Source organism: Micrasema longulum, unplaced genomic scaffold, assembly GCF_059751315.1.
Source record: "Micrasema longulum isolate JH-2025_06_02 unplaced genomic scaffold, ASM5975131v1 h1tg000678l, whole genome shotgun sequence".
NCBI lineage: Eukaryota > Metazoa > Arthropoda > Insecta > Trichoptera > Brachycentridae > Micrasema > Micrasema longulum.
In genome coordinates, this window is record NW_028277874.1 from 2,649,707 (window position 1) to 2,675,659 (window position 25,953).

Sequence of the window (25,953 nt, forward strand, 5' to 3'; positions counted from 1 at the left end):
AGTAAGCAATAAAAAACTAAATAAATCAAACACTGTTTCAACTCCATGGGTAACAAAGGGAGATAGATGTCCGAAGAGAAGCTTTTGTAGACAGTAGGTAGGTATCATCGCCATGTGGCCCGCTGGCTGGTAGATAGTTTCTGGAAACGCAAAGTAGGGTAAAACAAAATACTACCCGGGCAACATTAACGTAATGACCATTTAGTTTTCTTTGACAATCTGACAGATGAAAAAATATATTTTTTTTACGTAATGCATTTGCTACTTATACGTGCATTAGCTACTTACACATAAAATGTGATTTCATCCTGTTTCTTTTTGATACCAGCAGTATTTCTACACTTTAAAACGTTACAACTCGGCATAGTTGAATTCAAATCGGGAGTTGCGTACTGAGCGACGTCTACAAAAAAAACTAATGGGCCAAAACGTAAAACTACTCGTTTATAAGTAGTTTAGTCACCCTCTGTTTAATGCGCGTATGCGGTTTCTGGACTATTCTTAATTCTATGATTGATATGAATTTAAAAAAAAATCTAAACGATTTTAGATGAAATTGTTGTATAGAATCTCTGACCTGTCGCTGATTCTAATCTAAGGTTTTATAAACAGCTATATATAAAAATGATTTTGATTCCCAGTGATATAAAACCTTTTATCGGTTAAAAATCACCCATTTGGTCAATTATCTTAATAGATATTCGCATTCTTGGTGTCGTGTTGTGTTTATTCGGCACGGGCGTGTTTATGTTGTTTTGAATGTGCCCAAATTATCCCATAAAATAAAACGTGGACTAAATCTAAGCTATAGAAACAGTTAACTTTAATGGTTTTACAGTTAAAAGACTAAATTGGATTGCGAACCCCATGAAAAGTAAACAGTCGTGAGGAATTCGTATTGGAGAGAATACAGTATAGAGCTACCCCAGATTAAAGATAATATAAAGATAGAATCTATCCCTATTGCTAATGGATTTTTAAATAGCTTGTAGAAAAACTGAAATGGAATCGAATGCATTAAAAAAGTAAGACCGGTATTCAATCATTTATTTGTTATTTTATTTAAGGGGGTTCTCTGGTTTGACAGTCGGATTTTTAAGCAATTTTTGGGATTTTTTTATGAAAACCAATGAAGAGATAGACTTTGGAGATTTTATCATTTACTAATAAGTGTTTCAAGAGTATACATATAAATTTTTAGCTAAATATATTCATCTTTAACCGGCCACTTAAACCAGCCAATGACAGGTCATAAGCCCTGTAAATGCCTAGACTTCCATATTCCCTTTTCAATAATGTTTTCCCTTCTCTGTTGCCATGAATTTAAAAATAAAAATATTCATTAAAACCAAAGTTATAGCGCTCTGGAGACACCTCCCTCGAAAAAATGGACGCTCTCTCCCTCCTCAAAATCAGCTGATTGGCTCATATAAAACTAAAAAAATTGGCGGTGTTTTAATCTGAAGGCTTATATTAACGGAATGGACTATTATAAAAAGAAAAATTTTAAAATTTGATTTTCGATAGACTTTGGAACAAAAATTTCGAATTTCATGTATTTTTTTTTCAACTTTTTGTTAAAAATTTTTTTTTTATAATAATATGATAAACGATCATTTTATGCGTCTATATATGCTGAGTCGATTCTATAAATTTAAAGTGAATCGGCCAAGCCGTTCTCAAGATATGAAGGAGGAAAGTTTGGAAAACATAGTATTGAGAAAAACACGTTTGAAGTTTCAAGTACAGTTACAACTCATGCCAGCGCTCCGAGTACCTGCAATCACAAACAAGTACCTAGGTACCTACTTATCAATGAAAAGTCTTTTTCCAAACTAATAGCAGGCAAGCCAACGTTCGGGCAGGATAACGTCTGTCGGGTCCGCTAGTATATATGAATATATATACACAGTGTTATTTTTACTTCATACAATGTTGGTATGTTAATATGTGCCCCATTTTAAAGATTCAAAAGATTCAAGTAGAACCACCCTTTTGATCAATATTTCATATCGACTTTCCCAGTAATCGAATCCGGTACCTCAAGTATGGTAGGCGAACGCGGCAACCACTACACCACGAAGCGGACCAATGTCTACTCGATTTCCTTTTTCAGGATTTTCACCCGAGAGTCGAAGCCATCGAGTCGAAAACACGCTCCCAGGATTCTGTTTATTTATTTATTTATTTATTCTATTTATTTATTTACTATCATATATATATATATATATAAGAAGATTACGAAATGTAATAGATATAAAAAGTAGTGTTCTTATATATAAAACAATCATATTTCCACACATAAATTACTGTTCTTTCATTCTTTTTTTATCTAATGAAGGAGAAATTAAAAATGTACAAATTCTACAAAATAATGCGATGAGGATTATACTCAAAAGAAATATCTATTCTAATATATATATATATAGTTGGATAATTTATAAAGCGCCATTTTTGTGAAAATCACCTCAAGGGCGCTGTACAATTAATAAACATCCCAGTACGTCTTGCAGCTACAGAGCGCATGGACGGTTGGGATTCTAGTTCCTCGTTTTCAATTAAGATCAATCAAAAATTATAATAGATAGGAGCTAGATTACAGGACGTCTTGCAGCTACAGAGCGCATAGACAGTTAGAAATTTAGCCCCCATTTACACATTTTAAAAATTGACAAATAAATTTAGTGTATTACAAAATAATAATAATATGAATAGTAAAAAGGAGTAAGATTACAAAACGCCTTGCTGCTACTAAGCGCATAGACGATTGGAATTCTAGACCCCGTTTACAAAATTAAGGTATTTTAAAGTTGATATATTAAAGCTAGATAACCAATCATCGTGCAGCTACAAAGCGCATGGATGAGAGGAATTCCAGCAAAGTTAAAACAATATCAATAAATTTATAAAAAATAGAGTATAGTAGTAAATTGGTCAAGTGTTCATACCAAGAAGTAAGCAATAAAAAACTAAATAAATCAAACACTGTTTCAACTCCATGGTTAACAAAGGGAGATAGATGTCCGAAGAGAAGCTTTTGTAGACAGTAGGTAGATATCGTCGCCATGTGGCCCGCTGGCTAGTAGATAGTTTCTGGAAACGCACGTGTGTAGTACCTTTTGTTCCAATGACTAAATGTAGAAAGAATGCACAAAGAAATTGGCTTGCTCACAGTAAAGCAACAAATTAAATATAATGTAGCAATTTTTATACATAAAATAATTAAGGAGATGAATAAAATAAAAACAATAATAAATTTTAACCAACAATGTCATGCATATGAAACAAGGGGTAAAAAAAAAGATATGATTACCAATGAGGAGAAAAACAGAATCTCAACTCATTGTATAAGGGATTGAAGCTGTACAATGAGTTACCTGAAGAAATAAAGGAGATAAAAAAAGGTTCATATTAGTTCTTAAAATGTTATGAACTAACTTAATAAAGCATAAATATGTATTTAAAATTAAACATTTATACAAACTTGCTTTGACTGTCCAACTAGGGTGGTTATTTTCCCCGTTCTAAGACAGTCACATTATAAATACAATAATCAAGACAAAGAAAAATCAAAATAAAATCAATATTTTTAGAGGGTAGTAAACATAGTAAAAAAAAACACTGTGAAAAACGAAGTAAAAGTCATAATGAAAACATAGTAAAAATTAATAAGGATCTCTAAAATTCAATTTAAAAAAATTAAAAAAACAAATATGGACATGTGTTGGCCATCTAACAGCCATTATCAACACACACAGAACTGTATTCTTATTACGCCTTAACTTATGTTTACCCATGTATATTTTTTAAAATGTTGTTAATTGCTGTTGCGGCAATTAAGTAAGTAGTAAACATGTCAGCATGTCACCTTCTCAGCAACTTCTGTTTCGTATCGACACTTGACATTCGACAGTGCGTATCACAAGTAGTTTGGCTGACAATCTTGACAATCTGTCAAGTGGAGTTGCATGGCAATACGAGAAAAAAATATTCGTGAGAATATTGGCTGCAAGTTCTCTTCAATAGGGGTAGCTATCATATCTCGGGAACTCGGTAAAAAAACGTTTAAAAATATATTTTACAGGAAAGCGAGTACACACACAACTTGATTAGTAAATCAACGTTTTTTTTGTATTTATTTTTATTTAAGAAGGCAAACATGAACAGAAAATATTTTTAAAAAAATAATGAAACCCAGTAAACCGCAAAACTGGCTTTATTTTTCCTTCACAAAGAAAAACGTTAGAGAAATGATATAAATTTAAAAAGTAATAAAAGCATTATTAAGAACTAAAAGCATACGTATTTTTTTATACAAAATTTATTTACAAAAATTTAAATAGATGACTGTTAACATAAAATAATAATCAATATAAATCCTTGTTACTTTGATCCAAAAATGAGTTTTTTTTTTTTTCGGAATATTTTTGTATATTTATTATAGAGCATCGCCTTTGCTTCAAATGTATCAATATCAACATATTACAACAGAGATGAAGAACATTTAAGAGAAGGTAATATAGAAGAAGATGCCTATACTTCTATATTACCTTCTCTTAAATGTTCTTCATCTCTGTTGTAATATGTTAATATAAACAGCTCCCCAGGGAGTTGAATCCAGTCCTTGTCTACAAAAATTTGGACATACTCAAAATATTGTTGATAAATTACCTGGTCCATGAAGAAGTAGAGAAATTGAAAAAATATTTTTTTCAGGCGTTGCCTAGTATGTAGGTGAAATAATTCAATTAAATGAATCTCACCCGCATAAATAAAGGTTTCAGCTCTTTAACTTCACAAACATCAACAGATGAAAGAATTGAATGAATATAGATGTTCAAATATAGGCAGAATGGTGAATGTTACAAAGTGTGTAAAGTGGCCACTTAAACCAGCCATTGACAGGTCATAAGCCCTGTAGATGCCTATAGTTCTATATTACCTTCTCTTAAATGTTCTTCATCTCTGTTGTAATAAGTTAATATAAACAGCTCCCCAGGGAGTTGAATCCAGTCCCTGTCTACAAAAATTTGGACAAACTCAAAATATTGTTGTATCAATATCACTTCTGTTTGAACAAAATTGAATGTTTTTAAATTGCCATATTTAACATTTGGTCAAGTCCCTCACTTCAATTTAGAAACTTCAGGAATTAAAAGTCACATTTACTAAATTTTAACAAAAGTGGACGTGTTTTGAAGATTACCTCCTAACTTATTCGGGACCATTTCCGGATACTTAACTCATAATCATTTTGGATTTGTGCCATTATTATCGCTCAGGTTCGCTGTGATGATTGTGATGACGATGATCAAGTATACCTGCTAATATAGAGAGTTTTGCTGTCACTGTACTTTTGTAGTTTTGGTTTCCTTTCCCCAAAGCGGTTCTGATCAGAAAGATCTGGATTAGTTGTTTCAGAAACCAGGACGATCGACAATCCACTTGGCGCCATTGTTTCGCTCACTTAGCCAATCAAAAACCACAAAGAGACACGCTAACATTAGGTATACTCAGTAGTCCCTTAAGTGTCTCTCAAAACTCTTAACTCAATTGAAAATATTAAAAGGAACTGACCAAGAATGTTTGCCAAGGGTTTTCATCCCAAATCGCCTCTTTGGAAAAACAGTGACTCTTAGAATTAACGAATAAAAACGAAATTATGGTAAATTACTTGCTTTTTTGAATAAGTCGTTTGATTTTAGCTAAGAATCTTCGACTAAACGGCCAATTAAAATTTTGAATATATCTAAAAAAAAAAATTTTATTTTATTTTATTGGGTAAACAAACAGTATGTACAAAATAAATTGATAAATTATTTCTTATAAATTTAAATTATGTTAAACATAACAAATGTAAAATATAAGAAATTAAAAAAATGTATACAATTGTGACAATGTATATAAATTTAGGTCAAAAATTATAGAAATTTTGAGAGAAGCAGACATTTAACTTTATTATCAATATTATATTTTAAAAAAATATTTCGTTTCTTTTACATTTATTATATTGAACATAATTTAAATTATTGTATTAAGTGTAAACAATTTTTGGTGTGTGCATGAGTTTCTTACACTAATATACAAAGAAATTGGCAATATATGTGTACATACTGTTTGTTTACCTAAATAAATAATAATGAAATTAATTAAATATCTGCTTCTCTCAATATTTCTATGACTTTTGACGCAAATATACATTCATCGTCATGAAAAATATCAGCCTCGGTAAATCTATAGTTATATTACTCGCATATTCTAAAATACATTATCGCATAAGGGATTTTAGATTGTTTTAAATAGTTCGTTGACGCGTTGTCTGTGTTAAACGGAAAATGTTGTCTTGTCCATCTAGATGGAGAGTTTATTCTATGGTATTGCATACTTTCAGCATAGTTAGAAAAGTTAAGTCTACCTGTTTAAAGATTTTTTGTTGGACCCTCTAGTCCATTAATACTAGCATTATAGTAAGGTGACCAAATAGCAGTACAGTATTCTAGCTAGGGACGAATGAATGATTTTAAAAGTTATCATATTTCACACGAAACACTCGAAATTAATAATTTTGGGTAGTGCCACTTTAAATATGCATAAAGGTGCAAAATGTTAGAATCGGTAAACGATTATCTATTTCTATAGTCCTTGAAATTTAGCTTGATTAAAATGACAGCTGTCAAACTAATGTCAATAGTGATGAGAAATTACTGATCACTAATCATGTACCGATCAAATCGATTTTATCAGTTTTTTCATGCAAAAATGAAACTCTGTTTTTGAAAATTGATATAAAAACGCAAAAACTAGCCTACTATAGTGTATTTAATACAATTATTCACCAAAAAATAAGACATTTTATACTTTTTTCGAGAATATTATCATTTTTTTATTATTTTTTATTCGATCAACTTACATTGACCAATTTGTCCCATCTCTAACGTTTTTGCAAAATGATGTAACCTTGTAAGCACGTCGTTAATAATTAAGTTTGTTATAGTTTTTTTTTAAAAGTTTTAAAGCTGATTTTATATATTTGTGTTGATTTATATGTGAAGTATTGTATAAAAAAATAAATTAACATCCCAAATACGAATGATTTTTCGTGTATCAATATAAATCACTCTTTAGACGTTACTACAAAGTTATGTCGTTACTTTTTCTGACAAATGTCATTTTAATCATGCTATGTTTTAAGGACTACAAAGCAAAAACACGCAAAAGGAAATTTTTACAGTTAAGATTTTTTAGCTTAGCAGGGCAGTATAGGTACTAGGTACTGACAAAAGTTATTGTAGGGTTAAATAAAATCAACGAAAAAGGAAAAAATGAACAAGTAAAATGCGTTTTTTTAGAATGACATTTCGGATGTAAGTGTGAATAAATATATTTGTTACTTTGAGTCTTAACTTTACTCCAAAAAGGATAGTAAAACGTCATACCATTGGGTTCGTGCATAGCGCTTATCAAATGGACTTACCTTGATTTGTTGATTTAATTTAATAAACATAAATTTATTAGGATGATAATAAAAGGTTCGGCGATAATTCTTAGTCTATTTCTGCCTTGATTAATGTTTTGAACCTAGTTTAAAGTTCATCTGGATCAAGTCGTATTGTAAGCTATCAGAACCCACACACCTCTGCTTGATTTCAAACCATTGGATATGAAGTGACCCCTCAGTGCGTTGTTATATATCATAATATTAATTTGTCTTACAAAATTAACGATAAACATTTATAATGAGGTTAGAACAGATCAAATTTGATATTTTTCCCCTCTGATATAAATTATATTGGAGTTTAACGAAACACGTTTAAAATTCTAATTAGTTAGAATCAATGACGCGCAATTTCTGTAATGTAAAATATAATGTATTTGATTAATAATAAATAATCAATAGGTACAACCAATGAATAGATTTACAATCATGGATTATAGAGTAAAATAAAAAAATACTGACACGAAAACATATCCATAGTTAATGATTTTGTTTAATTATACCAGGGTACGTATTCTGATGTGAAGTTAAAATTAAGTTTTCTGTATGAAAAATAGAGTTTGTTTACAATTTTTTATTCTAAACGTGTTTAAACGGGAGTTAACATTTAGTGATGCTACAAAAAGTATAACAATAGTTAATAACTGGTTGGAAAATAATTTGCTTAGTTTAAATCAAGAAAAAACCATGTATTTGCCCTTTCAAATCTCTAATAAGACTGGCCCTTCACAAAATTTGTCCATTAAATTACACGATTTAAATTGTAATATAGATATCTGTAATAAGTGTTACAACATTAGCTCAGGTGAAAGTTATAAATATCTGGGTATCCACATAGATTATAGGCTAAAATGGGAAACACATATAGCTAAATTAACAGACAAAATCAGATATTTATCTTACGTTTTCCAAAGATTAAAAAATATTTTAACTTATGAAAAATTAAAAATGCTGTATTACGCTCTAATTCAGTATTCTGTTACATACGGCATAATTGGATGGGGTGGAGTTTTGGACGCACATAGTCACCCTGTAGAAATCGCACAGAAGAGTATAGTTAAGATAATGTACAAAAAGCATAGACTATTTCCTAGTAACGAATTGTACATAGAGAGCGGACTCCTTAATTTAAAAAAGTTATATTTATTACAATGCTTAAAATATGTACACAAAAATAGGGAATTGTTTGGCAATAATTTAAATAGGACTAGTAGCAGATCAGAAAGTGTACTGTCGGTTCCAGGATGCAGAACTAAGTTCGCACAGAGACACTCTTTCCATGTTGGTCCAAGATCTTTTAATCTCCTACCCAAGGAAATACAAAATATAGAATCCCTTCCAAAGTTTAAAGTGGCTTTGAGGACTTGGATCAGCATGGAAAATACAGATATACACCTATTGTGAAAGAGTCGTACAACAGCATATTCTAAACTTTGATGTCTTAATTACATTGTTTATGTCATTTTCCTGTTATTTCTGTATGATTTTTAATGGCATTGTCATATTTGTGTTTGTATACCAAAAAATTCACCAAAAACAATAAAAAGGGAATGGCCCACGCTCAGACGTTTAAGTCTTTGTGGGCATTTTTTCCAAATTTAAGGCTATGTTTATTTTTGGAATATGTATTTTTTCTCTTTTTCTCTTCTAATGTTTAATAAATATAATGTATAAAATATGTAATTTAATACATGCATAATATGTAACAGTATGGAAAAATAAACAAACAAAAAAAAAAATTATCGGTTACCGACGAAGATACTTTGAAATTTCATACAAACATACAAACTTTCGTACATAAATATCGATATTAATTTATACCGTCTGAGTATATGCCGATGAAGATAGCCGTTCATAATCGCGGCCTTGAGCTGCATTCGGGGAGACTAGATATACATTCTACCAAAAATGGCTATCCTTCAATTTTTGTATTTAACGCACAAACTGACATTGGTCATAAAAACGATAAGCTACCATACCATTGACATATAATACATAGACATCCCCTATACAGTCAATATTTTTTTTTAAATGACACGAAAACGTATCCATGTGTACACCAGTGTTACTAAGTACATTTAACGAGCGTGCATATGCTACCAAAAAGGATACTAATTTTTGGTACATATTCAATATCTCTATTTGTGCTATTTTCCCACTGACACTTCCCCATCGCAGGTTTCGGCTGAGCCGAAGTTTCGACCAATTGTTGGCCGAAACCACGGCGAAAACCACCGAAACTCGTTTTATTGGCTGAAGCTGGCCGAAACTGAAACTTATTTTCACCACGCTACAAATTATTTTCAGTTGTAGATTTTGAATTTGCGGACGCAATGAATTAGATAGATTTTGTTTGGAATCATTGAATTCATATTTTTCTTATCTCGTTAGTATCTTTAACTTCTTATTTGACAAATTCGTTTTCACTTTTTCTGGTTATGACAATATGCAACAGGTTGTGTATTTAGTCATTAGGCCTATATTTACCATAAGTCCACAGTGTACGCCTAGTTCTCAAATAGAGACGCTGACAGTCTGACCACACTTCTATTTTTTTATGTGGTATATGTCTATATTTTAGCAATTCAAATATGCAATATGAATATTATTCTTCTTACCAAAAACTTCCGTCGTCATCACCAAAGTACTTTCGAAACGACCCAAATCTTCACCGGACACGGAGCTATGAGAAGTACCTTTATAGGTTTAATTTAAGGAATGATGACTATTGTCCATGCAATGATATTTATTCACAGAGTATCGAACATCTGTTATTTCAGTGCCCGATTTTCAGTTTACAACGTAATAATCTTAAAGCAAAATGCAGGAAAAATGGAATATCCTTAACAGATATTCACATTGTCGTTAAAAGTAGTTAGCACGCGCCATTGTTTTTAGACTTTGCAACAATGGTGATTGGACTCACTTGTTCACATAAAAAACATTGAATCAGAAGAAAGGAATAAGGAATATTTTGATGTTTTTTAAAATATTTTTTTATTTTCCTTTTTTAATTACTATAAAAAAATACCACATAATCTTTTACAGAATATTTAATTTTCTCTTTCTTATGTTACACAAAAATATTATAACTGTCCATTATTTATCATAGGAGCAAAAATTCATTAACATTTTCTTGTATACCCACGAACAGCCATGCCTTTGTGTGATTTTTTTGTTTACTATTTTTACTATTAATATGTATTTCATTGCTATGCAATTATGCTTTATTTTTTAATACTCTGTTTTACTCTTATGTATATTGTAATTAATTTTTTTTAAATGGGCTGGAGGTTGGGCCTGAGACCAATATACGTATAGTGCGTTAGAAACTAGCTTTAATATATCTTATCTTCAAGATCGTCGAAATAAATCCGACCTTCTAGTCCTATTTAAAATTCTCAACTCACTCTTTGATGCGCTTGAACTACTGAGCTCAATAAAATTAAATATCCCAACTAGAAACCTCAGACAAGACTTACTCTTTCATACTGATAACCATAGAACTAACTATGGTTTTCATTTTTCAACAAACATACCAGTCTTGATTTCTTTGATAACAAGTTGTCTTCTTTCATACGATCACTGAATCAAATTCAATTATAAACACCTATCTCCCGCTTCCACCAAGGCTACTACATACCATTGTGTTTTTCTACTTTACTTTATAACAATTTTCTTCGTATAAATCTGTCCTTAAAAATGCCCATTTGGCGTACATATAAATAAATAAATAAAGGTAATAAACCAAAAGCAGTGATCGAACATCCCATTTCCAAGATAAACTATAACGAATTTTTTCGAGTACCTTAGGTACATGACATGCACGGCTACTAAATACAGGTTAAAAAAACAATACATATTAAAAAAAAATCTTCTTACCTTTATTCACATTATTTTTGACATATACACCTCGTTTTACACGGTTTCAAAATAACACGGTTCAAAAATAAATTGTTATATTTTTTCTTAAATAAACACACAAATATACATTATTCAAAAATTGACTTGATCTTGAAAATCTTTTGCAAATAAGAGTTTGATTACAACGCGTCCATCAGCTTCAGAGCTCATGCACGTATAATATGTTATATTGAAGAAGAAAACAACGTAAAATAAAATAGTAAAAATTACATTTTTGTGCAATTTGTATTGTTCATAATTTTTTAAAAATTAAGAATGCCTTTTGAAAACCTCTTCATATAAATTGAGTTTCTGATTGACACCAGAGTATTGTTTTGAATGAACCTTTCTTTTTTGGTATCCTTAAATTGGCTGCCATTAAATCACCCCAACTAAACTGCGTAAAGAAACATCAAAGAGGGTGTTTTATGTTGTAAGGGAAGTTTCTTAACCGGAACACCCCTACGTAATGTAATAACACGGTTTGTGATTTTAGAAGTCTTGTCACTAATATTGTAGGTAAATTAGGGGGATACCTGTCTTAAGAAATATTTTTTTTACCAGGTATTTTTTCTATTCAACATTAACGAACTTCTGATTTACCTCAATATTCTATTTATATGCAATTTGTATTGGATTTTACAGGCAAGAAAACTTGTATAAAAAATGTATCAATTTTTTTAACAGTAGACTATTATATTATGTTTATATAATTATTAAAATGTATTAATTTTCAAATAGAATACTCGCGTTGCTTGTATTGACAAATAAAACTTTACTGAGACTTATTTATGATTGTCAATTAAAAAACTACCTGTAATTTATTTATTTATTAAGGAAATTATACAGTCTTTATATAAAACAAGATACAAAAGAACAATTAAAAAAAGTAAGACCAATTACAGATTTCACACTAATTTATTATAAACGCAGGAGGAGAGGGGAAAAATAATTTAATTCTAAAAAAGTAATAATATGAATATTAAATAAATAGTACATAAAAGGGAGAAGACATTGTATAGCTCCAACTCTACTTTCCTCTCCCTCTGCTTCCATGAACATTTAAATTTCTTTGTAAAAAATCACAACCAAAAATAATTAATTAGATGCAGGTAGTAGATGTACATATGAATAAGTATAAATTAAGAGTTGAAATCAAAAGTTAAAATCAAAGTTAAAATCAAAAGTTAAAATTTAGAATTAAAATTAAAAGCTTAAATTAAAATTAAGGTTAAAAGTTAAAATTAAAAGTTAAAATTTTGAATTAAAATTAAAAATTATTGATTTACAAAAAAAACTATCTTAGAACAAGGTGATCCATGTTCATGTTAGATGGAGTTTAACCTACCAGGGGGACGCTCCATATTCATGGTTAAATGCTCTAGTTTTCCTATAAATAAATATTTCTTTGATGGGCGGACATAGGAGTATAAGTGCAAAAGTGCAACTTTTCGGGAGAGCAAAAAAACGTTATTATGAACCCAATTATTTAGCTACAGAACTCATATTTTTCAAAATGGGTTATTATTTACAAATAATTTCATTTGTGTTACGAGATTCAAGTAATTTGTACAAACAACAGAAATATTCTAGGTATACTACTTGAACCAATAAAGATGGGACAGAAACGAGTCTAATTTTACTTCTAGAACTGACTCATACTATTTGTACTACTCAATGAATTATAGAAATAAGTCTACTTATATTACTGAGACCATCTCGTACTATTTGTGCCACTGAAAATATGACACAAATGTGCATACTTATTTTATTGAAACCAAAGTAATAAGCACAAAGTTGTTTATTTTTGTTTTGAGTAGTCGTAGAAGTGTACTGTTAATACCATTGATGCAGGCATGTACAAGGAACATTTTCGCATATAAATCACAAAATAAACAAAAAAGCAGTTATACCCTTATGTTCGCCCATCAAAGATATACTATAGATACTCAGTAGTTTTTTTTTATTATTTGTTAATAGACTATTAACCGTAGCCCGAAAAAAGTTTTTAAAATTTTTATGTATCGTATTATCAACGCTATGTTTTTTTTTCAATTTCGTATTTTTTAAATTACTCCGTGTGACGTCTCAAGTTCTCTTCACGTTCTTCTCAGTTCTTCCGCGTCTCTCTTCTCATTGGTTGATTCGTATGAACTACGTCGTTCAAATTAGTTCGTTTTTTAAAATGTTAAAAAAAAATCGTATAATTTAATGCTCTAATTTTATCATACGGCAAAGTTTACCGCGTGTAAGAAAACATTGTTTTTTACATGCGGAAAACTTACACAAACAAAATTACAAATTTAAAAATGTTTTTCATGCTACTAATAAGGAGCAAAAATTTTGTTTTTACCCTTATTACTTAAAAAAAGTGATACTTCCCTATTGACATAAAATATTTATTGTATGGCAAGTATATTTATTTATAATACTTCACAATAATACATTATATAGTTGAATTAACAATGTATGTATTCCTCTCTGGGACAACCCTGCCGAGGAAGACATTTCACAATTTTAGTTAAGTCTTAGTTTTACACAATGAATTGTTTTAGAATAATTTTTTACAAAGATTATTATTATATAAGCCACTAGCTGACCCGACAGACGTTGTCTTGCCCGAGCGTTAGCTTGCCTTGGAAAAATACTTTTTATTGATAAGTAGGTATCTAGGTACTTGTTTGTGATTAAATTCCAAAACTAAAAATTGTTAATATTCAAATATTGAATTTAAGTTGGTACTTGTTTATGGTTGAATTCCAAAACAAAAAATAAGTATTTTTCAAATTTGGCATTCTTTTTGCAAACGTCAAACTCCGGTCGTCTCACCAACAAAGGGGTGTACTTATCTAGGAATACGTTTTTTTTTAATGTATTGAATTTAACATTATTTTAGTGTTAGCAAAAATCCAATAAAAAGAAATAAATTATAAGGAATTTAAGGAAAGAATCTGATTGAGATCCAAAAAAAAAAATGCCGTCTGTAAACATTCAAAAACAAACTTTTTTCATACAAAACATCTTTCCATTTTTTTCAAATGCATTCTCCTCGAATGCAACTCTAGTAGATCAATTAATAAAACATTTATGCTCCTCACTTATTTTTTACATATTTGATTGAAGATTTTAATATCTACGAACACGCACGGCGCAAAGATCTATATTTCTCTGAAAACCGCACGTAAATCGGTTAAGCCGTTTAGGAGAAGTACGGTGACATCACACGTACAGAGGAATTATATCTAAATATATATAAAGATATTTAAATGCGTACAGAAACGGAAAACCCTTTTTAGAGAAGAGAATATGGAAATATAGGCTAAAACAGGGCTTTTAGCTCGCCATTGCCTGGTCTAAGTGACCGCTACAAACTTGAGCCACACGCGGTAAGATTTCACGGTCGGTGATTGCGAAGAATGACTCCATATAGTGATAGACCTCATACTTAATATTAGTATTATATCACAATTCCCATCTAACTGCCAACGGTCAAGGATGCCGTGGTTACTGGTCACGTATGACAAACGAAAAAATCCGTTAAAACAACTGATTGATGACTCCACAATAGGAGAAATCTTGATTTCTATGGGTAAAATTAATAAATGTCTAACTCCGCTAAAGGCCGAACGTCGCACAGTGGGCTGAGAATGAAGCTCCATAGACTTCAAAAATCAAGTACCGTATTTTGAAAAAAAAAATGCTCGCGTATTTCTTTACTAATTAGCAATATTTTATGTTAACATATTACAACAGATATGAAGCACATTTCAGAGAAGGTAATATAGTGTGTAATATTCACCATTCTGCCCATATTTGAACATCTATATTCCTTCAATTCAAACTCAAAATATTCTTGATAAATTCACCTGGTCCATGAAGAAGTATAGAAATTAAAAAAATATTTTTTTCAGGCGTTGCCTAGTATGCAGGTGAAATAATTCAATTACGCGAATCTCACCCGCATAAATAAAGGTTTCAGCTCTTTAACTTCACAAACATCAGCAGATGAAAGAATTGAAGGAATGTATATGTTCAAATATGGGCAGAATGGTGAATGTTACACAGTGTGTAAAGTGGCCACTTAAACCAGCCAATGACAGGTCATAAGCCCTGTAGATGCCTAGACTTCTATATTACCTTATCTGAAATGTTCTTCATCTCTGTTTTAATATGTTAATGTTATCAGCTCCCCAGGGAGTTGAATCCAGTCCTTGTCTACAAAAATTTGGACAAACTCAAAATATTGTTAATATTTTAAATCATACAACTTTTTTCGATAAAGCTTATTTAATATGTTATTTGCGATTTTCTTTTTTTATGTATGGAGATGAACAGTTTTTAGTTAGTAGTTTTAATCATATAGGCTATAATATTATCACTTAAGTCCGAATCTCGGAAATCTTCGGAACATTTAACATTTTCAACTTTAAAAATAAAAAATATATTTTATGCACGCACGTTGTCAAAATAATCCTAACTGATATTTTATGTCCTTTCTTCCTCACCACCTAACGAGGTGAAGAACTAAGCGCGTTTTTTTGTATAGGGGTGTTCCCAGGAGGCCTAATCCACTTGGAAGATTACAAAAATAAAGATATTTTATAATAAATGTTAAGAGTGTTAAATGTTAAGTTACATGACATAAAATACTGCTAATTAGTAAAGAAATACGCGAGCATTTTTTTTTCAAAATAAAGTACGTGATTTTTGAGCGACGCTAAGTCTATGGAGCTTCATTCTCAGCCCACTGTGCGACCTGTGCGTAGGGATGGATAGTCGAATGGTTATATTTATTAAATTACAATCAGTTCTTGTTTTTGGGACCCTAATAGTTTAATGTGCTGTCAGTTTTTTTATCATCATTATTTCGTGATAAATAATAATAATTGTGAAAACTTTATCGAATGATGAGATCTGACGTCTCCAAATTTGGTGTTTGAATTTTCCAGATTGCCGTAACTCCTTGAATGGAGATTTCTAAGTTTGCTCTAACACCCTCATATCTCTCGTATTTTTAAATAATTCATTTAACTTAACTTAATTTTAAATGACAAAGTTGTATTTTTTGTAATCTCCAAATTGACATTTTCACACCGGATTTGGAAAACGAAATTTGTATAACTATGCTGAATTTAAAAAAAAACAAAAATCGTTGCTACGCGAAGAATGAATGTGACGCTAATACAGCAATAAATCTGTATAAGATGGAGCACGAAGATAGAACTCATAACAAGGAAGACGGATACGCTAGTCTGTGGCCGGTGTTAGTGTAAAACTGATTCAATCGGTTATTGACAGTGATGGGGGCTGCACGTATTTACATGGACGGCGTCTTTATGATTTTTTTGCTTTATCAGCGCCAGATTATAGGTACGTTTATTTGTATAAATTATGGAAAAGGTTTTTTTTTAAAATATGTTTTATAAAGTTATGCCTAGTAGGAGACGACCCGTGCTAAGGCAGACTAACATATATATTTATTTATATATCTCCATATACATACATACACATACCCATATAAATATTCATACTTATACACACACATATACATAAACACCTTTGCATACACATACATACATATATATTTATAAATTTTATCCTTCTTGTCGTTGTATTGTATAGTGTTTAAATTGTCGTGGATAATATTAATATAACTTAAGCTAGGGTTTCCTAGGACAGCGGTGCCCGTATTTTAACGGCCGTAGTGAACGGTGATGCGGTAGATAGTCGTCGTAACGGTGACTAGAGTGTGGTTTCCTAGGAAAACGGTGTTATCAACACCATTTAACACTGTTTCCCTAGGAAACCACTCTCGAGTCGACGTTACGACGGCTGTCCACCGCATCACCGTTCACTACGGCCGTTAAGATGCGGGCACCGCTGTCCTAGGAAACCCTAGCTTTACCTTGCAATGTAATTTCATAAACTTTCAGATTATTTTCTTCCTAACTTAATAAGACACAGGGTTATTTTATTTTTTTGCATAGTTACATCGTGTTGGGTGAATAAAATATCTTTCACCTTATTATAATATTAAATAGTATGTCTCCACTAAATGTTTTTTTTTCAAATGTCTGAACTTGAGATATTCTGTCTTTTGCTAATACGATGTTACATCACCGCGCGCAACGGAATTATTTACCAGTATTTTAGGAGTTAATTTGTAATTAATTCAATACGCAGTCTTCAGTACTACCACTGCTTACTTTTTACTTCTCGCTTAAATCCTATCGATAGGTTTGCACTTAAATCCTGTATCTCTTTTTCCGTTCTATACAGTCAACGGCTCTTTTTATGATGTCTACTTCATTTCACCTTAGCCGTAATTGTTAATTTCCGTCTGGAGAAGATACCTACCTTCTAGAAAGGTTTAAATCATTCTAGGCATCACATAGTCCTTTTTTTCATTTCCTGTGTCAACATAGCACAAAGCACGCTGCATCTTATTCCGCTGCTCTGATTGGCCGGCCCGTTAATTGTCCCTTTCTGGTGGCCAATTAGTGCCACTCGGAAACTGACCTTTTACATCGTGATTGCATTTAGACTGGCTTTGTTGCTGTTCTGTAGTTCGTGCCGTGAGCCGGGGCAGGATGAAGTTATTAGAGCGCATAGCTCGCGGTCAACCCCATCATTAAAGCTATAGAGATGTAATCGTAGAGAGAATTACGCGTTTTGAGAATTCCATTTAACTCCCGTGAAATTAACATATATTTGCAAATCGTACCCGACGCTTCGACACATAATAAAATCTAAGAAGTTGATTTATTTATTAAGTACTAGAGAAATGGATATAAAGAAAATGATAAACAAGTTGTGGTATGGCGCGATTCAAATCTCGGACCTCCCTATCTGGAGTCCGCGGCACTATTTACGGGTCCACAACCCGTCTCGATTATTTATTTTTTATTTATTAATTTACACGCCCTACGGACTTTTACATTAATTAGAAATATATTCAAGTGCAGCAGTAAAACATAAGTATGTACATTAAGTTAAAATTAAAGATAACGTAAGAAAAACTAAAAGATACAATATTAAGGAAATGTACCAACATAGGTTTATTTTATTTATTTATACTTTTACATTGTTTGTATTCTTTTTTTTATTCATAACCCTCACTGGGGTGTCCCGTGCCGAGGGAAACATTTTACGAAATGTGAAACATGTCTAAGATTAGCTATTTAACAAAGTTAAAATAATAATAACAATATTTTAAAAATGTAATTAATCCAATTAACCTAATTGTAATTAACATAATAAACAATAAAAAAACTAAAATATTCATAAAAAGCATAACCAATTTATGTAGACCAATAGAAAAAAATTCACAAACAGTGCACACATTTTACCTATTTGGCTTGATCCACTCATCGATCCGTGCGCAACCCACCTCCACTGTCCATTTATTAATAGCAATTTAATATTGTGAGAACTTACTAATTGTCCTTATGGATAATGGAAGTAGATTGTACACTTTAACCGAGTAGTAGGCCAATCCTCTTTGACCGAAGGTTTTTTTTTTATTTTATTATTTTTTTGCAGCATCAGGGTGGATTATCTAGTAACTCTTGTATTTGTAACGGAATAATAATGTTTACGTGCGTATAGTAACAGATCTTTTACATAAAATTGTTTTATAGATTTGACATTAAGATTTAAATATACCGAGGGAGCTAGTTCTGATTGGGACTCTTAAGATAATTTTTATTTAAGCCTTTTGTGCAATTATTATTTGTTTGATCAGTGTGTCTTTTTTTTTTCAAGTCTGGGTGTTCTGTGATGTAATTCACCACTGTAACTGGGCCTCCTGGTCTGTTGTGGTGCAAAAAAAAATAAACATCCCCATCCAATTCTAAAACTAAACTAAAACTGAGTTACTGCGTAATATATTTTTACAAGTTCTTTTTGGCTAATTATGTTAATTATAATAGAAATATAGAAATATATAAATATATTAATTTATCAAAGAAATATAGATATTTGAACATGGGCATGTTGGTAAATGTTACACAGTGTATAAAGTGATCGCCTTAACCAGCCGATACTCTGTACTCTCCATCTTTTTTACGATCTCTTTCTAATCTGAACCTGTCTTGTATTCATCCGAAGATTGAGAAGCATAACTAAAGATGACATTGTATATCGCAAAGTGGTAACGTAGATTATGACAAATGTTTTAAGGCGCGTGCGCAGGAAGCGGGGGCGGCCGCCATGTTGGCCGCCATAACTGTCATGGCGGCAAGACAGTTGACAGCAGCCCCACATTGGGCGCCAATAATTCATCGTTACGGAGATGCGTACATCTGCCCGTTCTGATTACTTACTCGTATTACGGACTCGGATGCGAAGGGGCAATTTCTTTATCTTAAAATCTCTTTAAGGAGACATTTCTTTCAGTTGACCTTGTAATTACCGCGAAAGACAGAACTGCATGTAAGAAAATCGTCGCTAAGAATAGTATAATTGACATCAAAATATTTTACTACTAGCAATTAAACTTTTGTGAACAATAATTATTACTATTACCGAGCTACATAAACTAAGCAACTAAAAAGTTTATATTTTTTGCTTTTATTTTCGTAAGTATTTTATTGGTTTTAAAATAATTTCAGATAACAATATATTAAAATAGTTTATTTCATTCAGTTTAGTTTAGGTTAGGTTAGGTTGATTTGGTTTCAATTTCGGTATAATCAATATTTTTATTTACGTACTCCATTTTTCTTTTGTGTTTTTTAAATTTACCAATTCAAAATAATAAGAAAATATTTGATTATTTTCTTAAACGTATAAAATGTAGGTGCGAAAAATGTCAGTATTATTTAGTAAAGGGAGGAAGTTTCTAAAAATACATAAAAATAGTGTAAAATTTGTTTTTTAGCTACCCATAAAAAAAATATATTTTTAAACTTATAAATTTAGTTTACTACTAATAAGTAATTGACAAGTTTAGTGGTTTTTAAAACAAAAAATTGCATTGTTAACCTTAAAAAGCGTTTATTATTTCTATAAACATCGCCAAGGTAAAAAATAGCCTTTTTCAGGCAACCCATTTTGGCAAAAATGTAACCTTGATTAAATTTTAAACTATTTAAACTTTTTGGTACAAAACTGGCCCTCCGATAACTATCCGAGTACTAAGTACTGAGCATTATTGAGATGAAAGTAAAATAAATTTTGATGGAAAAAAAACTGTCAATTTTTTACTATAGATGTATTTAGTTTTTTATACAGGGTGTTCTTTAAACCCTGTCACATCCGAAACCACGATGATCAGTATGAGCAAGAAGACATATTGCCACATTAAAATATTTTTTTAGAACAAAAAAATTTCAAAAATAAAATATCAAATAAAACAACCGGTTGCTAACTTCTGCATTAGAGAAACGAGGAGGAAGGAAGGAGAAGTCTGATACACTGTCAACCGCGCGGCCACGCCCCCCTCGCTTCTCCCCTGCAGAAGTCAGCAACCATTTGTTTTTTTTAAATATTTTATTTTTTTAAATTTTCTTCATTCTAAATAAATTTTTTAATATGCTAATATGTCTTCTTGCCCATACTGATCATCGTGGTTTCAGATGTGACAGGGTTTAAAGAACATCTGTATATATACTTTTTATGTATTATACAGCTTTACCGTTATTCTAAACTACTATGATGTCATTTTTTAAATATATACTGTATTTCTTGAATAGTAAGTTGTTTATGTACTTTTGTTTTGTATAATTTAAAAAAATTATAAAATAAACTGTACATATGTAAAAATATTCTGAAGATTTAAGTTGCGTAAAATGATGACATTTTAATATTTTGAATAAATTTTTCATTTAAGCTATTTGCAAAAAATGTATTTTTATGTAAAATTTGTGCCTTTTTATTATTTACAAAAGTGTTTGAGTCTTGTAATATGGTTATTCTTTATTAAATAGATTTTTTTATCTTGTTCCAGTGTAACCATGGTTGCTCCCTGTGGAATAAGGCTCTAGAAACATCTTGCCAAACTGTCTGTGTGAGTATGATCCCCTTCCAAGTATCTCAGAGCACATTTGTCACGTTTAATAAATTCATTCCAGTTCATTCATGGGACCAGCGCCAGTGGGCAGATAAGTCCTAACTTCCAAAGAACTTAGTCTGGCCTTATTACAATTTGTATGCTGATTTGCCAGTGTAATTCTAATCAGAGAATCAAAACCCACCCGTTTTTGTGTATTTTATAAACAAGGAAAAAACAAACTATATTCAAATTAAGGAATATATTAACCATCGAAAAATTAAAATCAGTTTACTTTGCATTCGCCCAATCCATATTACAGTACGGAATAATCGGATGGGGTGGTGCCTTAAAAACAAATATTTTACCAGTCGAAAAAATACAAAAATTAATTTTAAAAGTTATTTTGAAAAAAAACGCCTACTTTTCCCACTGTTCAATTAATTAAAAAATTTAAGGTTTTAGATATAAAATTGCGATATAAAAAGTATTGTTTGCTTTAAATACATAAAGATAAAATAAATAGTAGTATTTCTAGGTCTCAAAACGTAAGTATGCGACCTAGAACAGTTGGTAATATCTGAATTCCTAAATTAAAAACAACTACTGCACAACATCATTATACTTACAGAGGAAGATTTTTCTTTAATGAAATGAACAAAGATAGTAAAAAGTACAGTCAGGAATACAATATATTTAAGAAAGAAGTAAAAAATTACATATATAATTCTTCTTTATGTAACACTGATTGAAAACATCGTTAATATCTTGTTTGTAATTTACTTATGTTATTCTAAAAATATTATTGATTAAAATAAAATAATCTATTGTAAGATGTCACCCCCATTATGTACACAAGAGTTGTTTATTTCTTTTATGTAATGGAAAACGTTAATGTAAATATATGTATTTGATTAATGTAAAAAATTGTATTTAGTTGTAATATTGTATTTTAATTTGTTATTAATAAATAATAAAAAAAAACTAAAAAAAAAAATGGTTTTGAAAATTCTCAGTAGAAGTTCTTTGTAATTTATTATAGGAATAAAAGATGAATAACCAGCGACCAGTTTCGTCGCTTTCACGTCATATTCGAAACTGGTAAAATATAATTTAATGCATTTATACAAAAACAGTAAGGATAAAGAATTCAAAATTATATAATAGTAATTAAATTGATTTATTTTTGTCTAAATGACTTTTTTTACAAAGTGTTACTGGATAAATACAATAGTTTATAGTATACAATAGTTTATTAAATGGGTTAAAGCACCATCCTGTGAGGCTAATGACTGTCAATCAGGATATCTGAAAAGGGAAGTATTAAAAAATAATTACCAGTCTCAAAAACATCCCGAAAGCCCATCACTGATTATTACAAACTTGTGGACTTAAGTATCTCTCATCTTTCATTTCTATTATAAAAAACGAACTTAATCATTTTATTTGTGTTTTTTTAAATATTATTATATATAACTGATTTTTAATTACTTTGCTTACACCACTAAATCATTCATTTTTTGTAAAATTAATATTTCTATGTATTCATTTAATGTAAAATCACTAACTTACAATAAATATGCTACAAAAAGAATAAATATATTAGTGATTTTACACTAAATAAATATGTAGTTTTATTTATATTTGTGTCTACCAGATTAAAAAATAGTTCACGAAGATAGGTTGGTCTACCTGCAACTGGAAATGAAATGATTTGACATTTTTTCCAATTTCATTTATAAAATAAGATTTAGATGTTTTATCTAAATTACATAAAACTAAATTTTATGAATAAAGGTCATCACAAATCTAAATATATTTTTTTATGTGATTCAGAATGTGACAACAGAAGTACTATCAGCCAAAGAATTGTATTGTGTTATGGGATGCAATGGAGCCCTTAACTATTACTTTCAACTTCTCAAAGGTACGTTTAATCAATTTCAACTCACCAAAAATAATATGCTTACATAATGATTTCATAAAATAGTTGTTAATCCAATTTCATTTTATTTCAATGTGTCCACGCTGTGCATATTTGTTTATTTAATTTAATAAGTATAATATTTAGTTAATACTAAGATACATTTGTTACAGTTTCAATACATATTTAAGTATAATATTATGGTTTTAGAGACTAGCTCTTATGCTTGGAGAGTGACGTACACTGAATTATCATTATTAAGAGTATCATTAGAATTTATATAATAAAAGATATTCTCATTTTTCAAATGTCCTTTATGTATTGTCCACCTCATGGTGTAGTGATCAGCGTGTTTGCCTACTATGCAAGAGGTCTAGGGCTCGATTCCCGGCATGGTTGAAATGAAATATTTATAAGGAAAGGTGTTTTTGCACATATTTCATAGTCCCTGGACTTGTACCTGAAGCGTAAGACTGATCATCTTATCTTCATGTAACAAAAATGATCAAGATACGCTGCGATTGGTGGACCAATGCAGTGCCCTGCGGAGATGGAATGATGATGATGTTTTTTAAGGGCCTTACTTATAAACTTGGTACAAAATCACGCCTAGGATTAGTGGTAGAATACATGTGGTATTCCTTTCCTTATTTTACCACTATATCCTGGTGTAACTTTATACCAGGTTTATAAGTAAGGCCCCAAGTGTTAAAATTTATTTTTTAAAAAACTGACCACAATTTGCACTCCAGCGGATTTAAATCTGGGCATCCAGAAGGCCAATCTTCAGCTCTAATAAACTCCGGTATTTGATTTTCCAGCAATTGCTGGGTAGATTTTGCCTTATGAGCTGGAGCAGAATCTTGCTGGAAGATCCAATGTCTCAAATTGAACATTCTGTCATTGAGAGGCTTAATAACCTTCTCTAGAAAGTCATCTTGATACGATTTTGCACTTGTCTTCACACCCTGCCCACAAAAATGAAGCTCAGAAAGCCCTTCATAGGAGACATCCCACCAAATCATCACTGCTGCTGGATGATGACCTCTTTGAACTTTAGGAATGACTTGAGCGGCTTCTCGATGATTTTCTTGTTGAAGTTTTCTTCGATGTTAAATACTTTTTCAAACAGAATTTTGCAATGCAAATTATTCGCGTATCGTGAAATAAGTTTTTTTGCTCTGGTCTTCCTAATGTCCCTTAAAGGTGGAGTAAGCAAATGACCAGTGCTTCTTCGGTAAGCCCCTATCTTTAGGTCGGATTTGATGATGCGAGACATACTTCGAGTTGATATATTCATCTCCCTAGACAAGATTTTTTGTTTACGGAGCGGATTTCTATGAATTCTGCTTCTGACAGCCTTAATAGCTCCTGGAGTCGGCACAGCACTTTGAATATTCTTGAACCGATTAATGGTTCGATACACAAACTGGCGACTTATACCTAAAAGTTTTAGGGTGCTAAAAATGTCTCTCGGCTTCTTCCCAACTTTGTGTAACACGATTACAGCGATTCGGTTTTCTCCATGTTTACTCGTTGACGTTCAACGACTGACTAATTATAGCAATAGCATAAGGGTTGGTACTTTACCTGAAAAAAGGTAAAGGGTCTCTACCTGCTATGGTTTACATTTTATGAATTTTAGAACTCGTGTAACAGTATTTATGGCAGGACTAGGTAGTGTATTTTTGTTGAGGAAGTTGTTTTTTTTTTTGTTATTTCTTTAAGAATGGTTCTGTTTGCTACAGAAATATCCCATTCATTCGAAATCCAAATAATCAAATGGATATGATATTTATCTTGAGCATTTAAGGTTCCAGGTTCAATTCCCAGTGAGATCACAATAGTTAAATGTGATTTTTCTCAAATCTGGGCACTCCATACTTTAATTCACAACTGAAATTGGGCCTCTTAGCCTGTTGTGGTGCTAAAATAAATAAATACTTATGCGGAAATCCTGAGGCAGATATAATCTAGTAGAGTAAAATTGAGTCAAGTCTTCCTAAGATCTTGGATGCGTAGTAAGTCTAATTTGGTTAAACTGTGACATGTGTTAGATATTCTGTAATTTTTACATCAAATGGGAACATGTCATTTTAAACAAACCATCAAATCGGCATAATCACAAATATTGCCAAATCTTTGAAAAATTACTCCATTGGAAGACAACTGCTATTGACTAGTTCATTCTGGGAGTAAGTTTTTTTATCATAGAGCTGTGTGATTGGTAGTGATGATTATTCTTATTTTCAATTGCAGAGAAAATTGGAACACCTCCAGCTCCGGCTTTAGTTGCGGATAGTCTCACCGCCACTTCCCTGGCCCTGGAGTGGGAAGGCTCCCGTCACTCTAACCTCAGTTATTTGGTACAGTGGCGCTATGAGAAGCTGGTCGGAGCTTGGCAGTACTGTCGCAACCAGACATGGGGACATAGCTCTGTGGTCCATGTGGAAAATCTGCAACCCTATACGAAATATCGGGTGAGAGAAAAAAATTAGATCACCAGATACAAGGTTTTACAATTCATTCTTTGAATCAAAATTTACCTACCTGCTTGCAGTGGCGAAAATCCTCCTCCTAGTAATGTAAGATCAATAATTGATTTGACAATTAGCGATTTTTTTAGTCTCGGTATTCTGT

The 25,953-nt window shown here is 31.2% G+C and overlaps 1 protein-coding gene across 1 annotated transcript in view; it reads left to right on the plus strand.

Moving 5' to 3' along the window:
- Nucleotides 1-25,953, plus strand: part of sev (receptor protein-tyrosine kinase sevenless) — a 175,931-nt gene that overhangs the window by 106,599 nt on the left and 43,379 nt on the right. The window contains exons 3-5 of the mRNA XM_088229477.1: nucleotides 21,348-21,407; nucleotides 23,226-23,316; nucleotides 25,573-25,793. Of these exons, the coding sequence (XP_088085603.1) occupies nucleotides 21,348-21,407; nucleotides 23,226-23,316; nucleotides 25,573-25,793 (372 nt within the window). The remainder of the gene's footprint in view (nucleotides 1-21,347; nucleotides 21,408-23,225; nucleotides 23,317-25,572; nucleotides 25,794-25,953) is intronic.